The 24,311-nt window shown below is 48.6% G+C and overlaps 1 protein-coding gene across 3 annotated transcripts; it reads left to right on the top strand.

Moving 5' to 3' along the window:
- Positions 1-289: 289 nt before the first annotated feature.
- Positions 290-23,559, top strand: LOC101951420 (duodenase-1-like). Of its 3 annotated transcripts, XM_065565430.1 has the most exons (6): positions 19,005-19,217; positions 20,384-20,668; positions 20,942-21,089; positions 21,845-21,980; positions 22,157-22,414; positions 22,777-23,559. In XM_065565430.1, exons 2-6 carry the CDS (start codon positions 20,464-20,466, stop codon positions 22,918-22,920), a joined length of 891 nt encoding a protein of 296 aa, XP_065421502.1. In that variant the 5' UTR covers positions 19,005-19,217; positions 20,384-20,463; the 3' UTR covers positions 22,921-23,559. The 3 variants fall into 3 exon arrangements, with proteins under 3 accessions (XP_065421504.1, XP_065421503.1, XP_065421502.1); XM_065565432.1 differs by lacking the exons at positions 19,005-19,217; positions 20,384-20,668 and adding an exon at positions 290-885; XM_065565431.1 differs by lacking the exon at positions 20,384-20,668 and having other exon boundaries at positions 18,992-19,217.
- The last annotated feature ends 752 nt before the right edge of the window (positions 23,560-24,311 follow it).

Raw genomic sequence — 24,311 nt, 5'->3', positions numbered from 1 at the left:
ACGGACAGTCCCGAAGAACTGGGTGCTATTACCATTATCGTGAGCAGTTCCCCGCTACTGTCCATGAAAATGGAAACACCAAAGACAGACCTGGGAAAGCCACCCTGAATCCTCCAGCCCGACGCCATTAGAAACACACAGAGAACAGCCAAGCAACCCTAGAGTGTAGGTCTGAAAGCCTAACCTTGAAAATTGTTTTAAGTGATAATTATTCTAATTTTTGTTAGTATATGATATGAGGTGTTGTGAATTAGTAAGGAGAAGTTGTTTTGGTTTTATTCTTTGTTTTATGAGTTAATGATTGTTTTTAGAAGGATAGAAGTGTTATGGCTGTAATTCTTGCTTTTGAAATTATTTACTGTTTTGTGTGTGAGTGAAGAATGTATGGCATGCTAACAGATAGAGACAGGAGGCACCAGTACCAGATGAGCCGGATGGTCAAGAGGGTAGTGAAGGAATTGAGAGTTGCCACCCTAATTATCAGAAGGACTGAAGAAGGGCAGATTGACGACCCTAAAGCAGAGGCACCTCCCCGCACGCCCCAGGATAAGATAAAGAGTGGAGCCAGAGAGACGAGATAAAAAACAGCTGCGGAAAACAACCCAAATTAATGCTGATTTGACAGAGGCCCCAGCCCCAGCGTGCGGCAAATCCAGAGCCCCCCGGGCACCCCTTTGTGATTAACGACTGCAGTGTGACACAGCAGGGCCCATAGACTTGCAGGGGAATTTATTGCTATAAAAGAAGGGTGTATGGCCATGGGACTTTGGGTTTGTTCTGCGTCAACACCGGAGCTTCGAATGCGTTTGACAGAGGCCCCAGCTCCCCTCCCTCGTTTGCAGTTTCAGTTGGCCACAGAAACTGAATGAGCAGCGCTAAGGACTAGTAACTATAAGATCCATTGGTGTGTGTGTGTGGGTGTGGGTGAGAATTGAAGCATATGCTGATTTTAGTGCTTAATTTGTTCTCTCAATAAACGCAGCGTATTGCCTTATCCCCTTGAAAAAGATTCCATGTGCTTCTTATAAGCATAACAAGAGCTCCCTTCACCTGCCCATGCCAGGGGCTACAGGTTTGTTTCCAGCTATTGAACCACTTGGACCAAGGAGCCCTGCCTCCTCCTGCCCCGGGTGTAGGCTGTGGGTTACACTAATCACTATCAGTGCTGGGTGAGATAACGTGCCCTGATCCTCCCTGTGTGTGAGATAGACAAGGGTGCGGCTCTGATCACCCTGATACCAGCTCCTGCCGGTCAGTATGTACATGATGCCCAGAGTGTCTCTGACTTCCTCCCACATAAGCACGTTGTCAGAGTCAGACACCTCCTCTGCTTCTGCTGCTCCATTGGGTCTATCAACCCACAAGCGGGGTTCAGACCTGTCCCCTGTCTGTGGGGTCCCTGTCCTGTCTGGGGAGGTGCCATCTCCCTGGGGGTATTCACACACACAGAGCCAGGAGCATCACTGGTCCAGCCATTCCTGCATCCCACTTCCCCCAGGGCCAGTCCCGGATGCTCCCAGCCAACATCCCCAGTGGCCCTGTATCCAAGTCAGATGGGTCCAGCGCTGGCCAGGTGGGGAGATGGGTCTAGAATGGATGTACGGGGATCTAGATGAAACTAGAACAGATCTATATGAATGTGGATGGATCTAGAATGGATCCACATGTAGCTATGTGGATATGGATAGATCTAGAATGGAATTGCATCAACTTAAATGAATCTAGAATTAATGTAAATAGAGTTAGTCAGGTATTCACACATCTGCATTGATCTCAAATGGTTTTTACAGTGGGTCCTGCGGGGAGCAGGGCCCTCACCTGGCAAGGGGAGCTCTGTGCATCAGTGAGGGTCTCTCCCCTGATCCTGCTGGGCCAAGGGGGTTATAGTGAACCCTGCAGCCTCTCCTGAGTGTGGTTGGGGCTATCAGAGCAGCCCAAGGGGTTGGGTGGCCCAGCCCCCAAAGGCTCCTGTGGGACCCCTCTGCCAATATGTGTCCCACACAGGGAGGCTGGTTGTGGAGTGAGGCCACTGGGCTGGGACCCAAAAAATCTGGGACCAGTTCCCAGCTCAGCCCAGGATCCGATTCTGCCCGTGTTTGTCTGAAGTGAACACTGGGCTGCACCGATCCAAAAACTTTGGAGACCACTGCTCTAGGGGCCTTCGGGGGTTGGACTAGATGACCTCCTGCAGTCCCTTCCAACCCTGATATTCTATATTCTTTGAAACCACGGTCCAGATCCAGCACTGGGTAAATCAATGGAGCTATGGCCCATTGACACCAGCTGGGGTCTGTCCCATTGCCCAGCTCAGGGCAGGGAGGAGCTCGCAGCCCCAGGACAGCTCTTCAAGACTCTGGTCTGGGGCGTGCTGGGCTTAGAAACCTGTCTGGATCTATCCGCGGTGGGGTCACCGGACTGTACGGGAGCTGGGAGCGAGCTGCTGGGAGGAGAATGGGAAGTAAAGCTGCTCAGGGGAACATCACAAGGGGCTGGGGGGACACCAGCTGGTACCCCATCACCACTGGGCAGGGGCTTTCTGTTGTAGCTGGTGCCCCCTAGAGGGGAAAGGCCCCTGATGCCATTTCCCACCCTCCTGCGCCAACCAGTCCCCAGCCCTGGGCCAGATCGCAGCGGGCAATGTGTACAGTGGTATATATATATTTTACAGGCCGGCAGATGAGTCCGAGATATTGACCTGAGATCCCCAGGCTACCCTGTCCCCTCCATATCACTGTTCATGAGTCAGACCCTCATGTGCCCCTCCCCCTCCTCATGTACACTTCTGTCCTTAACTCACCACGTATTGCTCTTGGCTTTTACAGCAAGATCACTGTCAAGATGGGAGCCCATAACATTAGGGAACAGGAACGGAGCCAAGAGAAAATCCCCGTCCACCACCAGATTCCCCACCAGCAATACAAAAAGAAGACCCTCAACATTGACATCATGCTGCTGCAGGTATCATCCACTTCCCATCACCCCACCCCCAGTGACCTCACACTGCTGCAGCTGCCTCCCCCATCCCATCACCCCACCCCCTGTGACCTCACACTGCTGCAGCTGCCTCCCCCATCCCATCACCCCACCCCCAGTGACCTCACACTACTGGAGGTACCACCGCTATCCCAACACCCTGCTGCCAGTGACATCACAATGCTGCCCCCTACCCCATCACCCCGCCTCCAGTGACTTCACATGAAAGCACTGGACACATCTCCATTTTCCTCTGTTGGGACTTGTTGGTCCCTTTCAGCTCCACTTCCTGTGCTGATCTGGTTCCCTGTTTTCCCTCATGTCCATGGCAGCTGTCACACAGCGCAATGCTGAGTAACTGGGTGCGGCTCATCCCCCTGCCAAATGCCAAGTCCAGGGTGAGGCCGGGATCCATGTGCAGCGTGGCTGGATGGGGTCAGACTACATAACCCTTCCCAAACTCAAACTCCGCCCAGCACAATGCTACCCAACTCTATCAAACTTAACCCCTGTCTTGCACAACTGTCCCCAACTCCAACTCTACCTAACACTACCCAATCTCTACTAAATTTAACCATTGTCCTATCCAGCTCTACCCAACATACCCCTGTCCTACAAAACTCATCCCTACCCAAACTCAGCTCTACCCACATCCTCCCAATTCAAACCCTACCCAATTCTACCCAACCCAAACCCAACTCTACCAAACTCTGCCTAACCCTACTAGTGCTACCCAAACAAAAAAGGAAACACTTCAACACAACAAACATTTTTGCTGAAGTTTCCAAAGTTGAAAAATGGCCATTTTTTTACACAAAACATATTTCTGGCCAAATATTTAAACCTCCCCTACTCTGCTGTAATCAGATCTGCAGATGAAAAGTCATGCTAGAGATGTACAAGATGTAACTGTGATTATTTTTAATCCCAGGGTGATTCTGGTGGCCCCTTGGTATGTGAGGGTGTGGCCCAGGGCATCACTTCATAAGTTGAAGTACATTTGTGGGAGCCAAACATGTTTACAAGACTCTCCACCTTCATCCCCTGGATCCAGAACATTCTGCAGAAACAGCATTAAAGGAGACACCCATTTTCCTGGCTCTTTCCCTGGCTAGACCATCCAGGGGCTAACAAGGCTTTGCAGTTTATCTTCATTAGTCCTAGAAAAATGCTATGAATTGATTGGTCTCAAAATGGATTGGGGGCGGGGGAAGGAGTTCGTAGATGTTGAGATAAAACTCCTGTGTATCTCTGGGAGTTTTTTGACTATCCTATTGGATTCTAGAGCAGGGATCAGATTTTCTCTGTAAACCATGCAAAAAACCTATAGAAAAGCTGGTATTGGAGCCAGCGACACCTAGAGGGGAAAGGTCCCATGTCCTATTCTCCGCCCCCGTCTTGACCCAGCCAGTCCCCCCGTTCTGGAGTCAGATCAGAGCTTGTACACTCTACAGGGGACAGGTCCCGTATCTGACCTTCTCAATTCCTGCTTATCCTGATGTGGACCATCATCTTCCCTGTGCATGAAACCTTGGCTCAGTTCACGTTGGTTCCGTGACACTCCTGAGAAAGCCCTCCTGAAACTCCTCTTTCCACTCGGCACCTGCCACTTGTGGTGCAATAAAATCCTTTTATCACAGCAGCCTCCATGTCTGTCTGTCTAGATTCCTGTCTGTGTCTGACTGTAACTGCTCTGCCTTGAGCATGCCCCACATCTGCCTCTCATGGCCCATGAATGTGGACAGAGGATTTGTTGCTACCATGTTCCCTGTCTCCTAGAGATACTGACCCAGCAGGAATTTGCCCGCTGTGGCAACAGTGCCCACTACTGTCCCAATGGTTTTACAGCTCAGCCATTGTTGAGCTTGATATCTTTTCTAAAATATATATGCAGCTTTGTTGTAGCCATGTGGGTCCCAGGATATTTCAGAGACAAGGTGAATGAGGTGATATCCTCTTGCATCAATGTCTCTTAGTGAGAGAGACAAGCTTTGGATCTTACACAGAGGTCTTCTTCAGGTCTGGGAAAGGTCCTCTGTGTGGCACAGCTCAATGCAAGGTGGAAATAGATTGTTTAACATAAGAAGTTAACACATATTTCAATAGACCTTTCAAGGTGAAGTAGTCTATTACCACTCTCCAGGCATAGGGGGACAAAGAGGAGGGGAAAAGTGTGGGGAGGGGGGGTTTAGTGGGTTACAGATTATTGTAATAAACCAGTAATCCAGTGTCTCTGCTCAGTCCATGATTTTTTAGTGTCTAGCAAAGTTATAAATTGAAGCTCCCAGGCTCATCTTTTGCAAGTATTATGCAGGTTTCCTTTGAGGATGAGGAATGAGCGGTCAGCTATGGAGTGATCATTTTGTGGAAAGTGTTTGCCCCCGGGTGATAAGGTGTTTTTGTCTTTCATCATTTTCCTGTGTGAGCTCATTCAAGGTTGATTGTCTCATTTAACCCACCTAGTTGTTATTGGGGCATTTAGTGCATGGCATGAGGTACACCAGATGTTGTGATGGGCATGTGTAGGACCCATGGATCTAGAAATATGCATTGTGGGGAGGGGGTGTTGGTTATCATAGCAGTGGAGAGATGTCTGCAAGTTTTGCATCCTTCGTTCTGGCAGGGTCTGATGCTACTTGGAGTTGGTGGGTCCTGGTCTGTGCGAAGATTGCTTCTGATTATGAGTTTGGAGAGAAATATGTGATAAGTACCTATGCTAAACAATCTGTCCACCTTGTACTTAGCTGTGACACCCTGAAAACCTTTTCCAGACCTGAAGAAGAGCTCTGCGTAGGCTCAAAAGCTTTTCTCTCTCACCAACAACAGTTGGTCCAATAAAAGATATCACCTCACAGACCTTGTCTCCTTTTGATCAGATTACATCTTTGGTTGATAAAGGTAATAGTGTCAATATTATATACTTATAATTCTGGAAGGCATTTGACTTGGTACCACACATGTTGATTAAAAACCTAGAACTATGTATGATTACCATGGCCCACATGACATAGGTTAAAAGCTGGCTAAATGATAGGTCTCAAAATGTAATTGTAAATGTGGAATCATCATCGAAGGGGTGTGTTTCTTGTGAGGTCAGGGATTTGTTCTTGTCCCATACAATTTACCAGTTTTATCAACGCACTGGAAGAAAATCATCATTGATAATGTTTGCAGATGACTCAAAAATTGGGGGAGTGATAAATAATGCCAAGGACAGATCACCAACACAAAGTGATCTGGATAGTTTGGTACGCTGGGTGCAAGCAAACAATACACATTTTATCATGGTCAAATGTCAATGTATACATTGAATATAGGAACAAAGAATGTCGGCCATACTTACAGACTCTATCCTGGAAAGTAGGGATTCTGCAAAAGATTTGTGGGTGAAGGTGAACATGAGCTCCCAGTGCTACTCTGTGGCAAAAGGGCTACTGCTGTCCTGAGATGCATAAACAGGGGAATCTCGAGTAGGCGTAGAGAGGTTATTTTAACTCTGGATTTGGTCCTGTTGTGACCGTTGCTGGAACCCTGTGACCATATCAGATGTCCTGGGGGATAGAGGCCAAATCATGATGTCACTGTGGAGGGTTGGATCACAGAAAACCCCTGTGACGTTGTGCAGTCTATATGGTTTTATAAAAATATGATAATAAGTGAATATAATGTAATTGGAATATGCTTCATGCAAAAGGTCTCTTGTAAGGTATCATTACAAAGCTTATAATCTACTGAGTGTGATCATCCTATTTGTATAAATGTACCACCCTTGTATCTGAAACTAGAAATATAAAATATAACTCTGAGAGCCTATTGTAATTATGCAAAGTATGGGTCATTAATGGTGGTTTGGAATCCTGATTACTCCCATTAACTAGGACCATTGTCTGCAGATGGCTGTGTTTTAACTGTGAGTCTTCCTGTGTATGGGTGTGCTGGCAAGTGGGTAAAGAAGTATTGCAGTGACATGTGATCATGTCACCTGAACTGGAATTCATTTTTAACCTGGTGCTTTTCCAGTGATGGGGGGGGGGGTGGAAACCCAGTGGGACAAAGGATTCCCGCCTTATGCAAAAGATATATAAAGGGGTGGAACAGAAGAAAGAGGAGAGTCATCCTGAAAAATCCCCTAGCTACAACCTAAGCTGGAACAAGAGCTGTACCAGGGGAAAGAATTGTGCCCAGGCCTGGAAGGTGTCCAGTCTGAGGAAAAAAACTTACTGAATCATCTCTGAGGGTGAGATTATCTGTATTCAGTTTGATTAGACATAGATTTGTGCATTTTATTTTATTTTACTTGGTGACTTACTTTGTTCTGTCTGTTACTACTTGGAACCACTTAAATCCTACTTTCTGTCTTTAATAAAATCACTTTTTACTTATTAATTAACTCAGAGTATGTATTAATACCTGGGGGAGCAAACAAGTGTGCATATCTCTCTATCAGTGTTATAGAGGGTGAACAATTTATAAGTTTACCCTGCATAAGCTTTATACAGGGTAAAACGGATTTATTTGGGTTTAGACCCCAATTGGGAGTTGGGCATCTGGGTGTTAGAGACAAGCACACTTCTGGTAGCTGTTTTCAGGTAAATCTGCAGTTTTGGGGCAAGTAATTCAGACCCCGGGTCTTTGTTGGAGCAGACAGGCAGGTCTGGCTCAACAAGATGAGGTGCTGGAGTCCTGAGCTGGCAGGGAAAACAGGAGCAGAGGTTGTCTTGGCACATCAGGTGGCAGCTCCCCAGGGGGGTTCTGTGAACCAACCCATCACACCCCCTTGGGAGCTGCCACCTGATGTGCCAAGATTACTTCTGCCCCTGCTTTCCCTGCAGCCTGGGAATCCAGCACCCTGTCTTGCTGAGCCAGACACGCCCGTCTGCTCCAACACAGACCCAGAGCCTGAACCAAGTGTCCAAAAGCTGCAGACTTAACTGAAAACAGCTAAGAGAAGTGTGCTTATCCTTAATACTCAGATGCCCAACTCCCAGTGGGGTCTAAACCCAAATAAATCTGTTTTACCCTGTATAAAGCTTATGCACACAGTATAAAGCAATCCACACAAGCGATCCATTTCCTGGACACTACTGTGCTAATAAGCGATGGTCACATAAATACCACCCTATACCGGAAACCTACTGACCGCTACACTTACCTACATGCCTCCAGCTTCCATCCAGGACACACCACACGATCCATTGTCTACAGCCAAGCTCTAAGATATATTTTTATGGCTGACTTAGAACAACGCTTCCTTAGCTCTCATCCCCTAACGCCCCTACTCTACTTGCGCTACATTGATGACATCTTCATCATCTGGACCCATGTAAAAGAAGCCCTTGAGGAATTCCACCATGATTTCAATAATTTCCATCCCACCATCAACCTCAGCCTAGGGCAATCCACACAAGCGGTCCATTTCCTGGACACTACTGTGCTAATAAGCGATGGTCACATAAATACCACCCTATACCGGAAACCTACTGACCGCTACACTTACCTACATGCCTCCAGCTTCCATCCAGGACACACCACACGATCCATTGTCTACAGCCAAGCTCTAAGATATAACCGCATTTGCTCCAATCCCTCAGATAGAGACAAGCACCTACAAGATCTCTATCAAGCATTCTTAAAACTACAATACCCACCTGCTGAAGTGAAAAAACAGATTGACAGAGCCAGACGAGTACCCAGAAGTCACCTCCTACAAGACAGGCCCAACAAAGAAAATAACAGAACACCACTAGCTGTCACCTTCAGCCCCCAACTAAAACCTCTCCAGCGCATCATCAGAGATCTACAACCTATCCTGAAAAGTGATCCTTTACTCTCACAGATCTTGGGAGACAGACCTGTCCTCGCTTACAGACAACCCCCCAACCTAAAGCAAATACTCACCAGCAACCACATATCACTGAACAAAAACACTGACCCAGGAACCTATCCTTGTAACAAAGCCCGATGCCAACTCTGTCCACATATCTATTCAAGTGACATCATCATAGGACCTAATCACATCAGCCATACCATAAGGGGCTCGTTCACCTGCACATCTACCAATGTGATATATGCCATCATGTGCCAGCAATGCCCCTCTGCCATGTACATTGGCCAAACCGGACAGTCTCTACGCAAAAGAATTAATGGACACAAATCTGACATCAGGAATCATAATACTCAAAAACCAGTGGGAGAACACTTAAACCTGTCTGGCCATTCAGTGACAGACCTGCTGGTGGCTATCTTACAACAGAAAAACTTCAAAAACAGACTCCAACGAGAGATGCTGAGCTGGAATTGATATGCAAACTAGATACAATCAACTCAGGATTGAATAAGGACTGGGAATGGCTGAGCCATTACAAACATTGAATCTATCTCCCCTTGTAAGTATTGTCACACTTCTTATCAAACTGTCTGTACTGGGCTATCTTGATTATCACTTCAAAAGTTTTTTTCTCTTACTTAATTGGCCTCTCAGAGTTGGTAAGACAACTCCCACCTGTTCATGCTCTCTGTATGTGTGTATATATATCTCCTCAATATATATTCCACTCTATATGCATCCGAAGAAGTGGGCTGTAGTCCACGAAAGCTTATGCTCTAATAAATTTGTTAGTCTCTAAGGTGCCACAAGTACTCCTGTTCTTTTTGCGGATACAGACTAACACGACTTCTACTCTGAAGTCTCTCAAAGGTGATGAAATATTCGGCAATATCACTGGATTCATCATACTGTGGACATAGTCGCTCCCATTTGTGGATTTTTGGGGAAGTGGAGCCAGCAGCTGAAAGGTTTTGTCTCTTCAACCCCATAACAGCCAGTTCATGCTTCTGGGCCTCAGTCTGGGCCTCCATAGCCCTCTTGTAGGCAGCCTCCTCCCTGGCTTTTTCTGCCTCCATAGCTCTCTTGTGGGCAGCTTCCTCCCTGGCTTTTTCTGTATTAATTTCTAATTGTCTTAATTCCATCCGTCTCTTATGTTCATTTTCTTTGTCTTTTGCTTCCAGTCTAGCCAGCTCTAGTTTATTAGCTGCTTCACTGGTAGTCATTTTCCTGCTTTCTTGTTCTGGGCCACGCCCCCTCTGCAGTTCACTGAAACTGGGATGCACTCAGCTCAGAGGATTCTTAGTTAACAGAGACTTTCACAGCTCCCAGTGTTCAGCCTTTCTGGCTAATTTGCAACCTGTGCAGTTCTAGCTTGTTCTGATCTTCACTCTTACTTATTTTGCTTCATTTTCTGTCCCTGCTTCCCTTACCCGAAATAAGCAAACAGAAAATAAGAAACCAGTAACCACTTCATCTGTTCTCCAGCCACCACACTTAAAAATCACTTAAAATAACTACCAGTATTTCAAAGCAATCAGCTGTGCACAGACCCTGCTCGACTATGCCACTGTGACGGGTTGTATCATAGAAACCCCTTGGGGCTGCCAGCTGATGTGCCAAAACTACTTCTGCTCCTGATTTCCTGCTCTGTCAGCTTAGGAATTCAGTTCCCTGCCTGGTTTGAACCAGACCGACTAGCCTGCTGCAAACCCACACCCAGGTTGTCCTTTAACAGCTGTAGGCTTAATGGAAAGCAACTTACAGAAGTGTTCCTGTTTTTAAGACTCAGATGCCCAAATCCCAATGGGGTCAAAACCCCAAATAAATCTGTTTTACCCTGTATAAAGTATATACAGGGTAAACTCATAAATTGTTTACCCTCTATAACACTGATAGAGAGATATGCAGAGCTGCCTCCCCCCCGGTATTAACACATACTCTGCGTTAATTAATAAGTAAAAAGTGATTTTATTAAATACAGAAAGTAGGATTTAAGTGATACCAAGTAGTAACAGACAGAACAAATTGAATTACCAAGCACAAAACAATAAAACACGCAAGTCTAAGTCTGGTCCAGTAAAAAAAACTGAATACAGATAAAATCCTCACCCAGTAAGTTTCCTTTTACAGACTAGTCTCCTTCTACTCTGGGTCCAGCAAACACTCACACCCCTGTAGTTACTGTCCTTTGTTCCAGTTTCTTTCAGGTATCCTTGGGGGTGGAAAGGCTCTCTCTTTAGCCGGCTGAAGACAAAATGGAGGGATAGGCCAGGGGTTTAAATAGACTTTCTCTTGTGGGTGGAGACCCCCTCCCCTCTCCTATGCAAAGTCCTGCTCCAAGATGGAGTTTTGGAGTCACCTGGGCAAGTCACATGTACATGCATGACTGAGTTCCTTACCAGCCAAGCCACATTCCTGGGAAAGCTCAGACATGGATTGGCATCTCCAAGTTCATTGTTGGCTTAAGGGCTTCTTGGTTGGGCACTTATTGAGAATAGTCTTTTCCCAGGAAGCTGACCAACTGCTTCACTAAAACCTACTTAGAATCAGACAATTATACATCCAATATTCATAACTTTGAATACTAAAATGATAAATGCATATAAATAGGATTAATAGATTCAGTAGATCACAACCACTACAGAGATCTGTTACATGGCATATGTAGTATAAAACATATTCCAGTTATGTCATATATATATTCATAAGCATATGTCATAAACAGACAGTTAAGGGTTAATGCCTCTTTTATCTGTAAGGGTTAAGAAGTTCACCTAGCCTAGCTGACACCTGACCAGAGGAACTAATGGGGGAAGACGATTTTTTAAGAGGAAGGAGGGAAGATTTTCCTTTGTGCTCTTCATTAAGTTCTGCGCTGGAGTGAAAAGATCCAGGAATCAACCAGGGTAGTGAGTATTAGAGAAGGAATAAATTAGCTTCTGTTTATTTCCTTTTGTGACTTCTATTTGCATAGAGGGAGAATTAAATTGGGTTTCTTTGTGTAACTAACATTTTGTTCAGAGGGAAATCCTCTGTGTTTTGAATCTGTTGTCTGTGAGAGTAGCTTGTATGCTAATCTCACAGAGGTATTATTTTCACCCTTTTTCTTTAATTAAAAGTCTTTTCTTTAAAACCTGATTGATTTTTCCTTGTTTTAAGATCCAAGGGGTTTGGATCGGTGTTCATCAGGAAATTGGTGGAGAAGTCTCTCAAGGCTACCCAGGGAAGGGTTATAGTACTTGGGAGGGAGATATTTTGGGGGAAGACAGATTTTCTAAATGACTCATAAACGGTTGTTTAAAATGATTTGGTGGTGGCAGCATACTAATATAAACTGGTCATTAAGCTTAGGGGTTCTCATGCAGATCCCCACATCTGTACCCTAAAGTTCAGAGTGGGGGTGAAACTTATGATAGCATATTTCCATAAAGCTTTATGGGGGGCACCGTCACAGTGGTGTGCCTCAATTTCCTTTTCCACACAGTAGACCAGGTTTATTATGGTTTCTCTGCTGTGACAAGCTTCAAGCCCATTTATGGGTATTAGCTGAGAAGCAGCATTACCATAGGGCTTCTTCACACTGGGTGTGTTTTAATTTTACCACTCTTAGCATGTCCCAAATCTTTTCCCCCAAAACATGCATGTTTCATCTTTTTATAGAATTTACCATCAATACCAAATTCTTTGTCATAAGGTTTACCATTATAATTAAACTTTTTATCATGAGATTGAACAGTAACACCAAAGCCCTTATCACAGGTTGGCGTTTACAAGTATCTTTGTCATACCGTGCCTTCTGGTTTCTTCAATACCCATTGTGTCTTACAACTTATCTATGAACTTAAGCATGTGTTCAATTATTAGTTTTTCTTTCTCTTCAGTGTTCCCTTCAGTGTGGGTCCTCAATCCAATGGTATCTTTGGGGCTTTGGTACTCCAGGGACTGCTGAGTAAGGATGTAGCAGGATTCTGAATGTTGGCTAGCCCTCTGTGGAGCTGTATCCCAAACCCAGGGTTAATCACATGCAAAAGATCCTCCTCCCCTCTTGGGGTTACCCTGGGATCTCCGCTCCGAACACTGGGACCTTTCCTGACCTCTTTGCCTAGAGGGTTGTGATATGTGCTCTCTGGGCTAAGCGTGCCTACTCTTCGGTCAGACACATCTTTTCCCAGTATCTTTCCCATAGCTGCTTTCTGTGTTTTACTAGCCTAGGGAAAGCTCTCCTCCCCTCTGCCAGCTGGGTCATTGCATTCTCACAGACAACCATTCCTTCAGTAGGATTTGTATCCTGTCTTAAAAAGACACAGTTACTTTCCACAAGCATATCAGGAACAGCGTTGTGAAAAACTGGGACCTGGATTGGGTACCCTCTGTCACCCCTGTCTCTATCCCCAAGAGGTCAGCTATGGGACTGCTCCCCTCCGAGAGATCAGCTACAAAGTTCTCTCTCACAACCTGAGTCACAGGCTGAGTGTCTGGGGGTACAGATGCTGACTCAGCCATTCTGTCCTGTGCTTCCTCTCCCAAGTGACCAGTGTGGAGATATTCATGTATCCCCACTAATCCTTCTCCAGTTTCTTCCTCTAGGACCCCTCTAGGACACATCTCTCTATGCTCTCTAGCATGGGATCTATCTCTTGTTTAGGCGCAGTGTGCTGGCAGCTAACAACCTGGACAGTTCTGTCACTGACAGGCACCTCACCCTGTTTCCTTCCTGCAGAGGTGTTGCCTTCAGTTGCAGTGCAGGTGTCGGTCTCAACCTCCCCCATACCTGGGAGCATTCCGCTTTCACTGCTGTAGAGGAATCAACGAGACTTTCCCTCAGCAGCTCCTGTGACTTTATCCTTTCCCTCAGGGGTCCAAACATAATACTCCTTCTTGCTGCGGGTAAACACCTTAACAATCTGAACTATGTAGAAAAAATCATTCCTGATAAACATTTCAATAAGAATATGGTCTAGTATCCCCACTGTTACTACACAGAATTAGCGTGACCTATTTGCTGCCTGCTTTCTCCCAGCACAGGGCATTTATCCCTCAGGTGATCAGTGGAATTACAGTGATAGCACCTTCTGGGCTCTTCTGTTTTCACAGGAGATTTGGGATGGGGATTAGGGGAATGGTTTGGGGGAAATGAGTGCCCAGCCTCCCTCCTTTTTCCCAGGGGTAAAATGGGAACCCTGCTTCCCACCAGGTTTGAAGCCCTCTTTCTGTGGTTTACTCTCCACAGACGCCTGGGTCCACTCAAAGGCATCAGTTAGAGATGCCATCTCAGCCACAGTTTTCACGTTTGTCTCTAGACACTGTTTCACGTCATCTTTGCATATGCTGGGGAAATGCTCCTGAGCAACAAGATCCAACATTTCTTCAAAGTTTCCAAACCCCTTTCCCCTTGCTCATTTCCCAGCGTATCTTTCATCATGTGTACATTACTCAGACCAGTCCCCCTCTTAAGAGTCCTAAATTTCACTCTATATGTGTCAAGGGTAATCAGAAATCATTCCAATTTATTTTTTACATTTAGAGTAATTTAAGCATACTGATTTGACATTTCATTGAATAGATTCAGAGATTTGCCAGTTAACTTTGCAACCAAAATGGATATTTTCATGTGGAGAGGACACACACTAGCCTTTGTAAACTGAGCTGAGATTTCCCAGGCACTTCAACCAAAACACACTGTATTTGGTAAAATACAAGTCAGATTGATTAACTACAGAAAGATAGATTTTAAGTGATTATAAGTGGGGCGCATAAAGCTCAGAGATAGTTACCACAAGAAAATAAAAGGTGCATATGCCTTCTATACTCTAAACTTTTAGTCTAAGCAGGATTTGAATCAAACAGTGTTTCTCACCCTGACAGATGGTACAATCAGGCTACAGTTCCTCAATACAGAGACTGAACTCTTTTGAACCTTGGATCAAATTTCCCCTGCTCAAAGCCTTTGTTTTTCTGACATGATTCAAGGTGTTGAGATGGGAGGGCAGGGGGAGAGAGGCCAAGGTGATATGTCACTTCCTCTCTTTTATACAGGGAAACAGTGTCTTGGGTGTAGTGAGTTTGTGAAGTCTCAGACCGAAGTGGCTTGTGAAGGACAGTGAATACTTCCCTGGTTGACACCAAATGGGGCCTCTGGGTCACAGGGGGCTGGGAGCCAGGAATCTTGGGTTTTCTCCATAGCTTGGAGAGTAGTGGGGTATATAGGTTGGAGGGGGGCTGGGAACCAGGACTCCAGGGCTCTCTCTCCCGGGCTCTGGAAGGTAGTGCTGACATCAGCCACTGCAATAACTACTATGGCTGTAAATTGACCTAACTTGGGTTGATTTAAAATTGTAGTGTAGAAATGCCCATCAAGAAGCCCTCCTGCCTCTGTTGCTGTGATCGAGGATGATGTCTGGTCTGCCCACCACCACCCTGCTCATGGCTGGGCCACTGTGAGAAAGATCAAAGGGCCGTGTTCCCCACCACTGAGATCAATCAGTGTCACCCCCAGCACAGATATATGGGCAGAGAGCTGAATGAGGATGGGGCCAGATGATAAGAGGTCCAGATGTGAACAGCAACACTGATGTAAGCCTCCATCCAGAGCAGCCCTGGATCCTGCCAAACATGTCCCCACCAGGGTCATCTGCATGCAGCTGTGCAGGGACGCAGCTGAGCAGTTTCCAGCCAGCTTTGGAGGATCCCCAGCTGCCAGGCTGTAGCACGGCCTATCCTTCCTCACAACCTGTGTGGGGTTGTGGCTGGAAACTGAGACTTCTGAGCTCTGCATTCGGATGAGTGTGTGGGTGACCCTGAGGTTTCCTGCCACCCTTCCCTGCATTGACTCTGAACATGCAGGTACAGATCTTGCTCTTGCTTCCCACAGCTTTTCTCCTGCCCCACTGGGCTCAGGCTGGTTAGTACGGCTGGGATCAGGGCCACCTGTGGCTTTGGGATGAGTTGGGGAGTCTTAGGGATGGGGACTCGGTGGGTGGTATCTAGGGGCCTGTGAGAGTCTGTACCCCTGTGTTCACCCCTCTTATGGGACTGTGATAAATTGTGTACAAAGTATGCCTTGTCTGGTATCATTCAAAAATTCATAAATTACTGATCATTATTGTCCTGGTAAAATATATGTGGCATATGAAGTTATAAGGTTCTACTGTATGGTGTTACTATGACATGCTCCAAGTCTGGGGAGCAGTCACAAACCAGCTCCACAGAGACAAAAGGCTCACTGATGCCTCAGCCAGGTGTCAACAAAAGCAAATGGACCATCACCTGCTTACTTGGCCATTCTTGAGCAGGAAAGAGGGTATGGGCAAAAAAATCTACATCTTGACAATGAAACAGCTTGGAGTTCCTTTCCATACAGACTTTATGTCTCCTAAACATCAGCTGGCGATAATTCTCAAAGAAGAGAAAGAGCTACAAGAAGGTGGAGCAGATGCCCCCAAATGATCTATCCCTTTCCTTCTACCCACGGCACTCACAACACCGAAAGTACAAAGGAAGCAGCATTGGACTGGGGAAAGGATCCTGACTGAAGGCAATTCACCCTGTAAGATTGCACGAACATGTGGTGAGAGACTTTTCAAATGATACCTCACAAGGCATATTTTGTATGAAATTTATCACCGTCCTGTAAAGGGTTGAAGAAAAAGGTACAGACTGTCACAGGGGATCAGGGCGTGTTGTCTCACCCAGCACCGTTAGCAATCAGTGTTAGCCACAGCCCATGTAAGGAAGATCTGGGGTAGGGCAAAAAGGAACAGTGACAGCAGGACCGAGGTGCTCTTGAGAGGAAAGACCTCATGTCCCAGCTCCCCATCCCTGAGCCAGCCAGCCCCCCATCCTTGGGCCAGATCGAAGCCTGACCCCTCCCCCCCAGAGGGGAATGGCTTCCAGCAACTGAGGCACCAAATATTGGGAACATGAGGGCTAGTTGTGCCGGGCTCCAGATGTTGCACCGATGGTGCCTTGTAGCCTTCTAAAGCATGATCTTTGCCCGTCATTGATGGTGACAGGAGCCTGTCAACTAAACCTCAGGCGATCTATTCTTCCCTTGATCTCCCAGTGCTGTCCTCAAGGGTTCGCACTGGCGAACTATGGGATGCGGGGTTGATTGTCTTAAGGCTGAGCCTGTCAGGGGTGCCTGGGAGATGGGGTCACCCTATCCCCATTCATTTGAAAGCAGGGATCCAGCGCCTAGGGAGGAGATGGGCCATTGCTCTTGTTGGGGGTTGGGGTGAACCTTATTTCAGGTGGGGCCCCTGCTCTCATAGATTAACGCAAGGAAGCCATTTTAGCCATCTGGGGAACCCACAGCCATAGCTTCCAACACACAGGCATGTGGGAGTGCTGGAGTAGATACCAAAGCACATGGCTTCATTGATTTCCCAGGGCATGCCTAGCAAAGGCAGGGGCTGGGGCTTTGCTGGGAGGGACAGCTGTTCTCCACGTGCGAGAGAGAGGAGGGGTGAGAAGTGGTGAGATGGCCGAGCAGACAGTAACGGAAGTACTGGCAATGTGGTTATAGGAGCTGGACTGTGATGGCTGATACACCAGGGATTGAACTGGGGGGCCTGCCAGAACTAAAAGCATGAACTGCTCTAGAGCCCTGGGCCAAGAACAGGTCCCGGTGGGATCCCCTAGAAACCCCCTTTCATTCCCCATTCAACATTGCATTTTGCATGCAGTTGGTGAACCAGTTTTTAATCCATTTCACCTGGATTAAAACAGGTTGATGTTACAGTGTCTCAATGAGAAAGTCATGTGGCACTTCAGCAAATGTCTTCCAGGAGTCCAAATCTATCTCTGCCCTCAGCATGGTCTCCTTTATCAACCAGCCTTGTAATGTTGTCAAAGAACGACATCGTCTTCATTTAGCAAGGCCTGTTTTCCATGGAACCATATTGATTGGTATCAATTATATGGCTCTCCCTTAGTATCTCTACTGATTGGGTCCCATCTCTGCAATTCCACTACTTTGCTTGGGATGCTGCTCATGGACTTAGCATGTCTGACAGGTGGGGGATGGGATCCACACATCCCCATGCAGATCTACTATTGCCTATCTAGAGCCATTCCCGAACTATTAGAGGTCCCTGCTTGAGCAAAGCAGATGCACAAATATGTTGCTGAATCCATTTAGGTCAATTCAGGATTCATCTTGATCAAACAATTCCAGTCTAGATTGATCCACACCCATGTCCATCCATTCTAGATACATCTAGAAGAACACCGTTAGTTTCTAGACTCATTGCCCCATCCTGCCAGTGCTGGATCCATCTGCTATCTGGATCCTGCATGTAGTTATAGTACGGGTCACCAAATGGACTGCAAGGCCATTGAGGGGTTGGCTGGGGAATTCAGGACTGGACCCTGCGGGAGGTGGGATGGAGGATGCTAGACCACTGATTCTCCCTTCTCTGTGTATGTGAATCCCCCCAGGGGGACGGCACCTCCACTGACAGGGAGTGAGTGAAGCTTAAAGCAGCCCAAGCAGTTGGGTGGCCCAGTTCCCACACGCTCCTGTGGGACCCCTCCGCCAATCCATGCCTCAGACAGGGAGGCTGGCCACAGGGCTAAGGCACAGGGCTGGGACCCAAGAAATCTGGGACCGGTTCCTAGCTCAGTCCAGGCTCCCTGTGGATTTCATGGGCCAGTCCCCGGGGCTGGGATTTTCATGGAGTGCTGATGGGAACTGAGCACCCAACCCCCTTCAACAGGTTTAGGATCACTCTCCCTGTGCTTCAGTTTCCCCATCTGTACAATAAGAAGAATGTTTCTGCCTGTGTCTCTTTGAGCTGGACACTCTTTGGGGCAGGGATTGTGGGTCTGAGCAGTGCCCAGCACAATGGAGAGCCCTAATCTCGGTCTACGTGCCACCCTATTGAAAATAACAGCGATGTGTTAAGGTGCAAACTTTGACCAGGGAGCCAGGGGACCTGGGGCCATGGTGGAAGCAGGAGTCGCTGGGTGGGTTCTGACTCTGGGGTGCCCAGGGGGTCACCATGGTCCCCCATCTGTCAGAAATCTGTGGGTCTGGGTATCTCAATGCAGAGAAGCCCAGGGGTGTTTTTTACACTTGTAGTAGGAAGGGGGCAGGGTTAACCACATCCGCAGCCAGGCTGGGTGGGTACCAGAGCAGGGAGGAAACCCCCCACCCTGATATGGGCACAGCTGTGGCTGGAGGCTTCCCCAGTGGGCGTCTCTGCTCCTGGCCCATCTGGGGTGCACGTTTCTGGGCAGGAGTGTACGTGCCTCTGTGGTTCCCAGGCTGGGCCCTCCCAGCTCCCTCCCTGGTCCATATAACCCCCGGGACTAAGGCAGAGGCTCCGTGCCTGTCCGTGGATGGCCCTGACGATGCAGCTCTTCATGCTGGTCCTGCTTCCCCTGTCCTCTCTCCTGCCCCCTGGGGCTCAGGCTGGTGAGTGTGGGGAAGGAAGTGGAGCCTGTGGGGAGTGGGGCCCTCACCTGGCAGAGGGACCTGTGGGCATCACTGAGGGTCTCCCCCGGATCCTGCTTGGGCCATGGGGGCTTTAGGAAACCTGTAGCCTCCCCTGAGTGCGGCTGGGGACCCTCAGGCTCTTTTGGGATCCCACTATGAAGCCAAGCCCCAGACAGGGAGGTTGGTCACAGGCCTGAGGCACAGGGCTGGGACCCAAGAAATCTGGGACCATTTCCCAGCTCTGCCCATTCTTCCTGTGCGGATATTGGGCCAGTCCCTGGAACTGGGATTTTTATGGAATGCTGATGGGAACTGGGCACCCAAACCACTTAGGAACAATCTCCCTAGGCCTCAGTTTCCCCATCTGTACAATAAGAAGAATGTTTCTTCCTGTGTCTGTTTGAGCTGGACACTCTTTGGGGCAGAGATTGTGGGTCAGTGCAAGGCCTGGCACAATGGGGTCCCTGATCTCAGACAGGGTCTTAGCAGCATCCGGCAAAATGGGGCCCTGATCTTGGTCAGGGTTAGTGCAAGGCGTGGCACAATGGGGTCCCTGATCTTGGTCGGGGTCTGTGCCACACCTGGCACATCTCGGTCTAGGTGCCACCCTAATGCAAATACAGTAGAACCTCAGACTTACGATCACCTCGGGAGTGGAGGTTGTTCCTAACTCTGAACAAAACATTCTGGTTCTTTCAAAAGTTTAAATCTGAACATGGGCTTAATACAGCTTTGAAACTTTACTATGCAGAAGAAAAATGCTGCTTTTACCCTCCTAATTGAAATGAAACAAGCACAGAGACAGTTTCCTTTTCTTGCCAAAGCTTTTTTTTTAAACTTTCCCTTTATTTTTGTAGTAGTTTATGTTTAACACAGCACTGTGCTGTACTTGCTTCTTTTTCTTCCTTTTTTTTTGTCTTTACTGCTGCCTGATTGCACACGTCCAGTTCCAAATCAGGTGTGTGGGTGACAGATCAGTTCCTAACTCTGGTGTTGGGAACTTTGAGGCTCTACTGTAACAGCAATTTGTTGAAAGTGGCATTTTCCAACTCGTCCACCCACTTGGGTGGAGACTTGTTTGGAGCAGATCACAAAAGGTTTTTTATTTTTCCATGGGAAAAAACTCAAAAGTCTTTCTTTTACAGCGAGCAAAACCTGAAACCTTCCACCTAAAAATTACCAAAACCCAGGGGGAAAGAATCAGATTCACAAGAAAAAATCAGACATGTTCAAGAAGAGAAAAGGCTTTCTGAGAAAAAAAATACCCTTAGTTAAAACCACTATTTTCTACTGGAGTTCGTCCGTCTTGGTTGGTCACTGTGGGTCAATGGAGAAGGAGAAGCAACCACAAGGGACCTGTCAGTGCCCTTCTGGGCGCTGCCTGGCCTACTCTGGGATGACGTTGCCCCTCCCAAAGCTGTTAACTCCAGGTAGCGCAATTACGGCACCCCTCCTGGTGCATTTGGTACCGATTATCCACCCAGGCAGGTCAGAGCTTTAGATTTACCCTCTGGCCCCATGGGGTGTCCAGTCTGGGGGAGAGATGAGGAGGGGGAAGAGTTCCAGGCACAGGGATCCTCCAAGGAGAGTATCAGAGGGGATGGGATGATGTTGTGGAGACTCCTCTTTGGGATGGGGAGCTGGGTCCCAGCCCGGCGCAGGAAGATGATGGGGCTCTTTATATGAACCTGGTCTCTCCCCAGGGGAGATCATCGGGGGACAGGAAGCCCAGCCCCACTCCAGACCCTACATGGCTTTTCTGATTATACAACACGGAAACAAGACGTTTCTCTGTGGAGGGTTCCTGGTGGCGAAGAACTTTGTGGTGACGGCCGCTCACTGCAAGGGAGAGTAAGTGCCTCTGTGCTGGGGATGTCGGGGCAGGTCGGGGTTAGCAGATGATGGGGGAGCCGGGAGCTCTGGTGCTGTTGTAGGTTGCAGGGAAGGAGCCGTTAGTAGGACAGGCTGGGAGAGCAGAGCCCAGGAACCTGATTTGCTCAGGGGGCCTTGGCGTGTCTCTAGGGGCCTATGCAAACCACGGTCTAGATCCAGCACTGGGTAAATCAATGGGGATAGGGCCATTGACACCAGCTGGGGTCTGGCCCATTGCCCAGATCGGGGCAGGGAGGGGCTCACAGCCCCAAGACATCTCTGCAGGGCTGAAGGCTGGGGGGACCTAGGCATAGACTCCTGTGTGGATCATGCCGGGGAGGGGTCACTGGGCTCGATGGGAGCTGAGACGCAGGGGATGGGAGAACAACGAGGAGTGAAGCAGCTCATGGGAACAGCACAAGGGGTCGGTGGAGACAGAGGCTGGGACCCCCACACCACTGGGCAGGTTTTTATGCTGCAACCAGCAACCCCTAGAGGGGAAGGGCCCCTTGTGCCATTCCGCCCCCCACCACCCAGCCAGCCAATCCCCAGTCCTAGGACCGGATCGGAGCTGGCAAGCTGTACAGAAGCAGAGACTGAGATCTCGGCCGGAGACCCCAGGCTGCCTTGTCTCCTCCATGTCACTGTTCATGAGTCAGACCCTCATGTGCGCATCCCCCTCCTCACGTACGCTCCTGCCCTAACGCCCCACATATTGCTCCTTGGTTTTACAGCAAGATCACTGTCAAGCTGGGAGCCCATAACATTAGAGAACGCGAAGAGAGCCAACAAGTGATTCTTGTGGATCACCAATACCCGCACCTGGATTATGACAAGGAGACTTACAATAATGACATCATGTTGCTGAAGGTACTGCTCCCATCCCATTACCTCCCCCCTCTGACCTTAGACTGCTTCAGGTACCACCCCCATCCCATCACCGCACCTCCAGTGACCCCATGGTCATGGGTTTTTGCTGGGGACAGGGTGTGTGTGTCCCCTTGACTGCGACCCTCATGTTGATCTTCATCGGTCTTGTCTCTCAGCTGGCAGAGAGAGCGAAGCTGAATAGATGGGTGAAAACCATCAACCTTCCCCACACCAAGAAGAAAGTAAAGCCAGGAAGGAAATGCAGCGTTGCCGGTTGGGGAATAACTGTAGCATGGAATAATTTAACCCTGGCCACCACACTCCAGGAGGTGGATGTGGAGGTGCTGGAGGATGACGAGTGTATGTATCCTCACTATAACGCCTCCACAATGATGTGTGTGGGGGACCCAGAGAAGGGCAAAGACTCTGCAAAGGTAAATCTGTTCCTGGCTCCAAACTCCTTTGATAAATCATTATTATTAATGAGGCTGTTGGTGTTGCAGTCGGGCCTACGAGGGGCTATTGGGGATCAGGCCCCGCTGCACTAGGTGCTCTAGAAGTGAATGGGAAACTAACTGGTCTTCTCTCGGAGGGAGGTAGAGACCAGCTGGATAGGGGAAAGGGTGGGGCGCTGAGACCAGCTGGGCCATGGGGGGGGGGGCAAGCAGAGACTGGGGGGACATCAGGGTGGACACTGAGACCAGCTGCACAGGGTGGGGGGGTGTCACTGAGCTGTGCATCAGTGGGAAATGACTCACTGAACTGTTCTCCATCTGTGGCTTGTTTCATTTCACAGGGCGACTCTGGGGGCCCCCTGGTGTGTGGGAATACAGCCCAGGGCATCGTCTCCTGGGGGTATTGCACCCCTCCCGGGGTGTACACAAGAGTCTCCACCTTCATCACCTGGATACGGGAGACAATGAGGAGGCTGCAGCCCTGAGTCGTGCCAGGAATCGCTGCACAGGCCAGAGCTGCGCCGCTTCTGTCCTTTGGAGAGGCCCAGATGTAGGGGCTGCTTTGCAGAGGGGCTGAGCCCACCCAGGCTGAGCCCCCCAGCCATCGCGCAATTCAGGCTGTGCCCAACCCATGAGCATCAAGGCAGGGAGTCCAGGGGAGTTAGGAGTCAGGTTCAAGGCCAGCGTCTGTCGGCTCCCTTGGAAATCCTGCCTCTTTGCTAGGGAAACAGCTGCTTTATTTCCCCCAGGGTGACGGACATGAGCCAAATCTTGGGGAAGACCCAACAGTTTGTAGCTCTCCCCTGCTGTCAGCCTCTTGAGTGACTGTTTGTTGTTATCTGACCTGCAAAGTCGTGTTAAAACTGCAGTTTGCCCTGTCCTCACTGGGCCTTTCCCACATGTTAATTCCCCCCCGGGGAGGGGGGAGAGGGGAGGCGGAGGCACCACCCATTCCAGACACACCTGTCGCCATGGTTGGCAAGGCCAGCGGGAAGGGAACTCAGCGAAGGCTACTGATTGCCTCCTTCCCATCTCCCCTGCCCTGCCCTGCCCTGCTGCTTGGCCTGCTGCATGTCGCTCGCTGCTTCGTAGCCAGCAATGAATAAAAATGAAGCTACAAACAACAGTGATTCAGTGTCTGAGCGATGAACTCGAGCCGTGAAATCCAGAGCAGCTGCCGCATCTGCCAGGGCCGGAATGGAATTAGCACCTATGGGGGAAGGCCGGGCTTGTGTTAATGCACTAGGCTGGGACCCAGGACATCTGAATTCAGTGATTTCATGCAGAATGAGGATCTGGTGGGTGCCAGTGGGGAATTAACCCCCTCAGGGCTGGAGAGGTCCCCACTGGCTCGGACAGAGATGCAGAGGGAACTACAAGGAGAAAAGCAGCCTGAGCAATCAACTATCCATACTCCAGAGATTCAACTTCCAGGACAAAAGTGGGAGAGGTTTGAAACAGTTCTAGCCACAAAAAATCAATCTATGGTTCCTATCCCCTTCCATCCGTCCCCAACCATTGATCTATCCATCTATCACCATCCCCATCCATCCATCCCCATCCATCGATCTATCCATCTATCCGCATCCCCTTCCATCCATCCCCATCCATCGATCTATCCATCTATCCGCATCCCCTTCCATCCGTCCCCATCCATCGATCTATCCATCTATCACCATCCCCATCCATCCATCCCCATCCATCGATCTATCCATCTATCCGCATCCCCTTCCATCCGTCTCCATCCATAGATCTATCCATCTATCCGGATCCCCTTCCATCCGTCCCCATCCATAGATCTATCCATCTATCACGATCCCCATCCATCCATCCCCATCCATCGATCTATCCATCTATCCGCATCCCCATCCATCCA

Source organism: Chrysemys picta, chromosome 13 (genome assembly GCF_011386835.1).
Source record: "Chrysemys picta bellii isolate R12L10 chromosome 13, ASM1138683v2, whole genome shotgun sequence".
Classification (NCBI taxonomy): domain Eukaryota; kingdom Metazoa; phylum Chordata; order Testudines; family Emydidae; genus Chrysemys; species Chrysemys picta.
Note: the sequence above shows the minus strand (reverse complement) of the source record. Positions and strands in the feature narration are given on the sequence as shown.

Excerpts from the sequence above, each read along its gene's own strand:
- LOC101951420 (XM_065565430.1), top strand. The coding sequence starts at position 20,464 with ATGTTCAAGAAGAGAAAAGGCTTTCTGAGAAAAAAAATACCCTTAGTT. Across the intron at positions 20,669-20,941 it reads CCCAAAGCTGTTAACTCCAG|GGGAGATCATCGGGGGACAG; the intron begins GTAGCGCAATTA and ends GTCTCTCCCCAG. Across the intron at positions 21,981-22,156 it reads ATGACATCATGTTGCTGAAG|CTGGCAGAGAGAGCGAAGCT; the intron begins GTACTGCTCCCA and ends CTTGTCTCTCAG.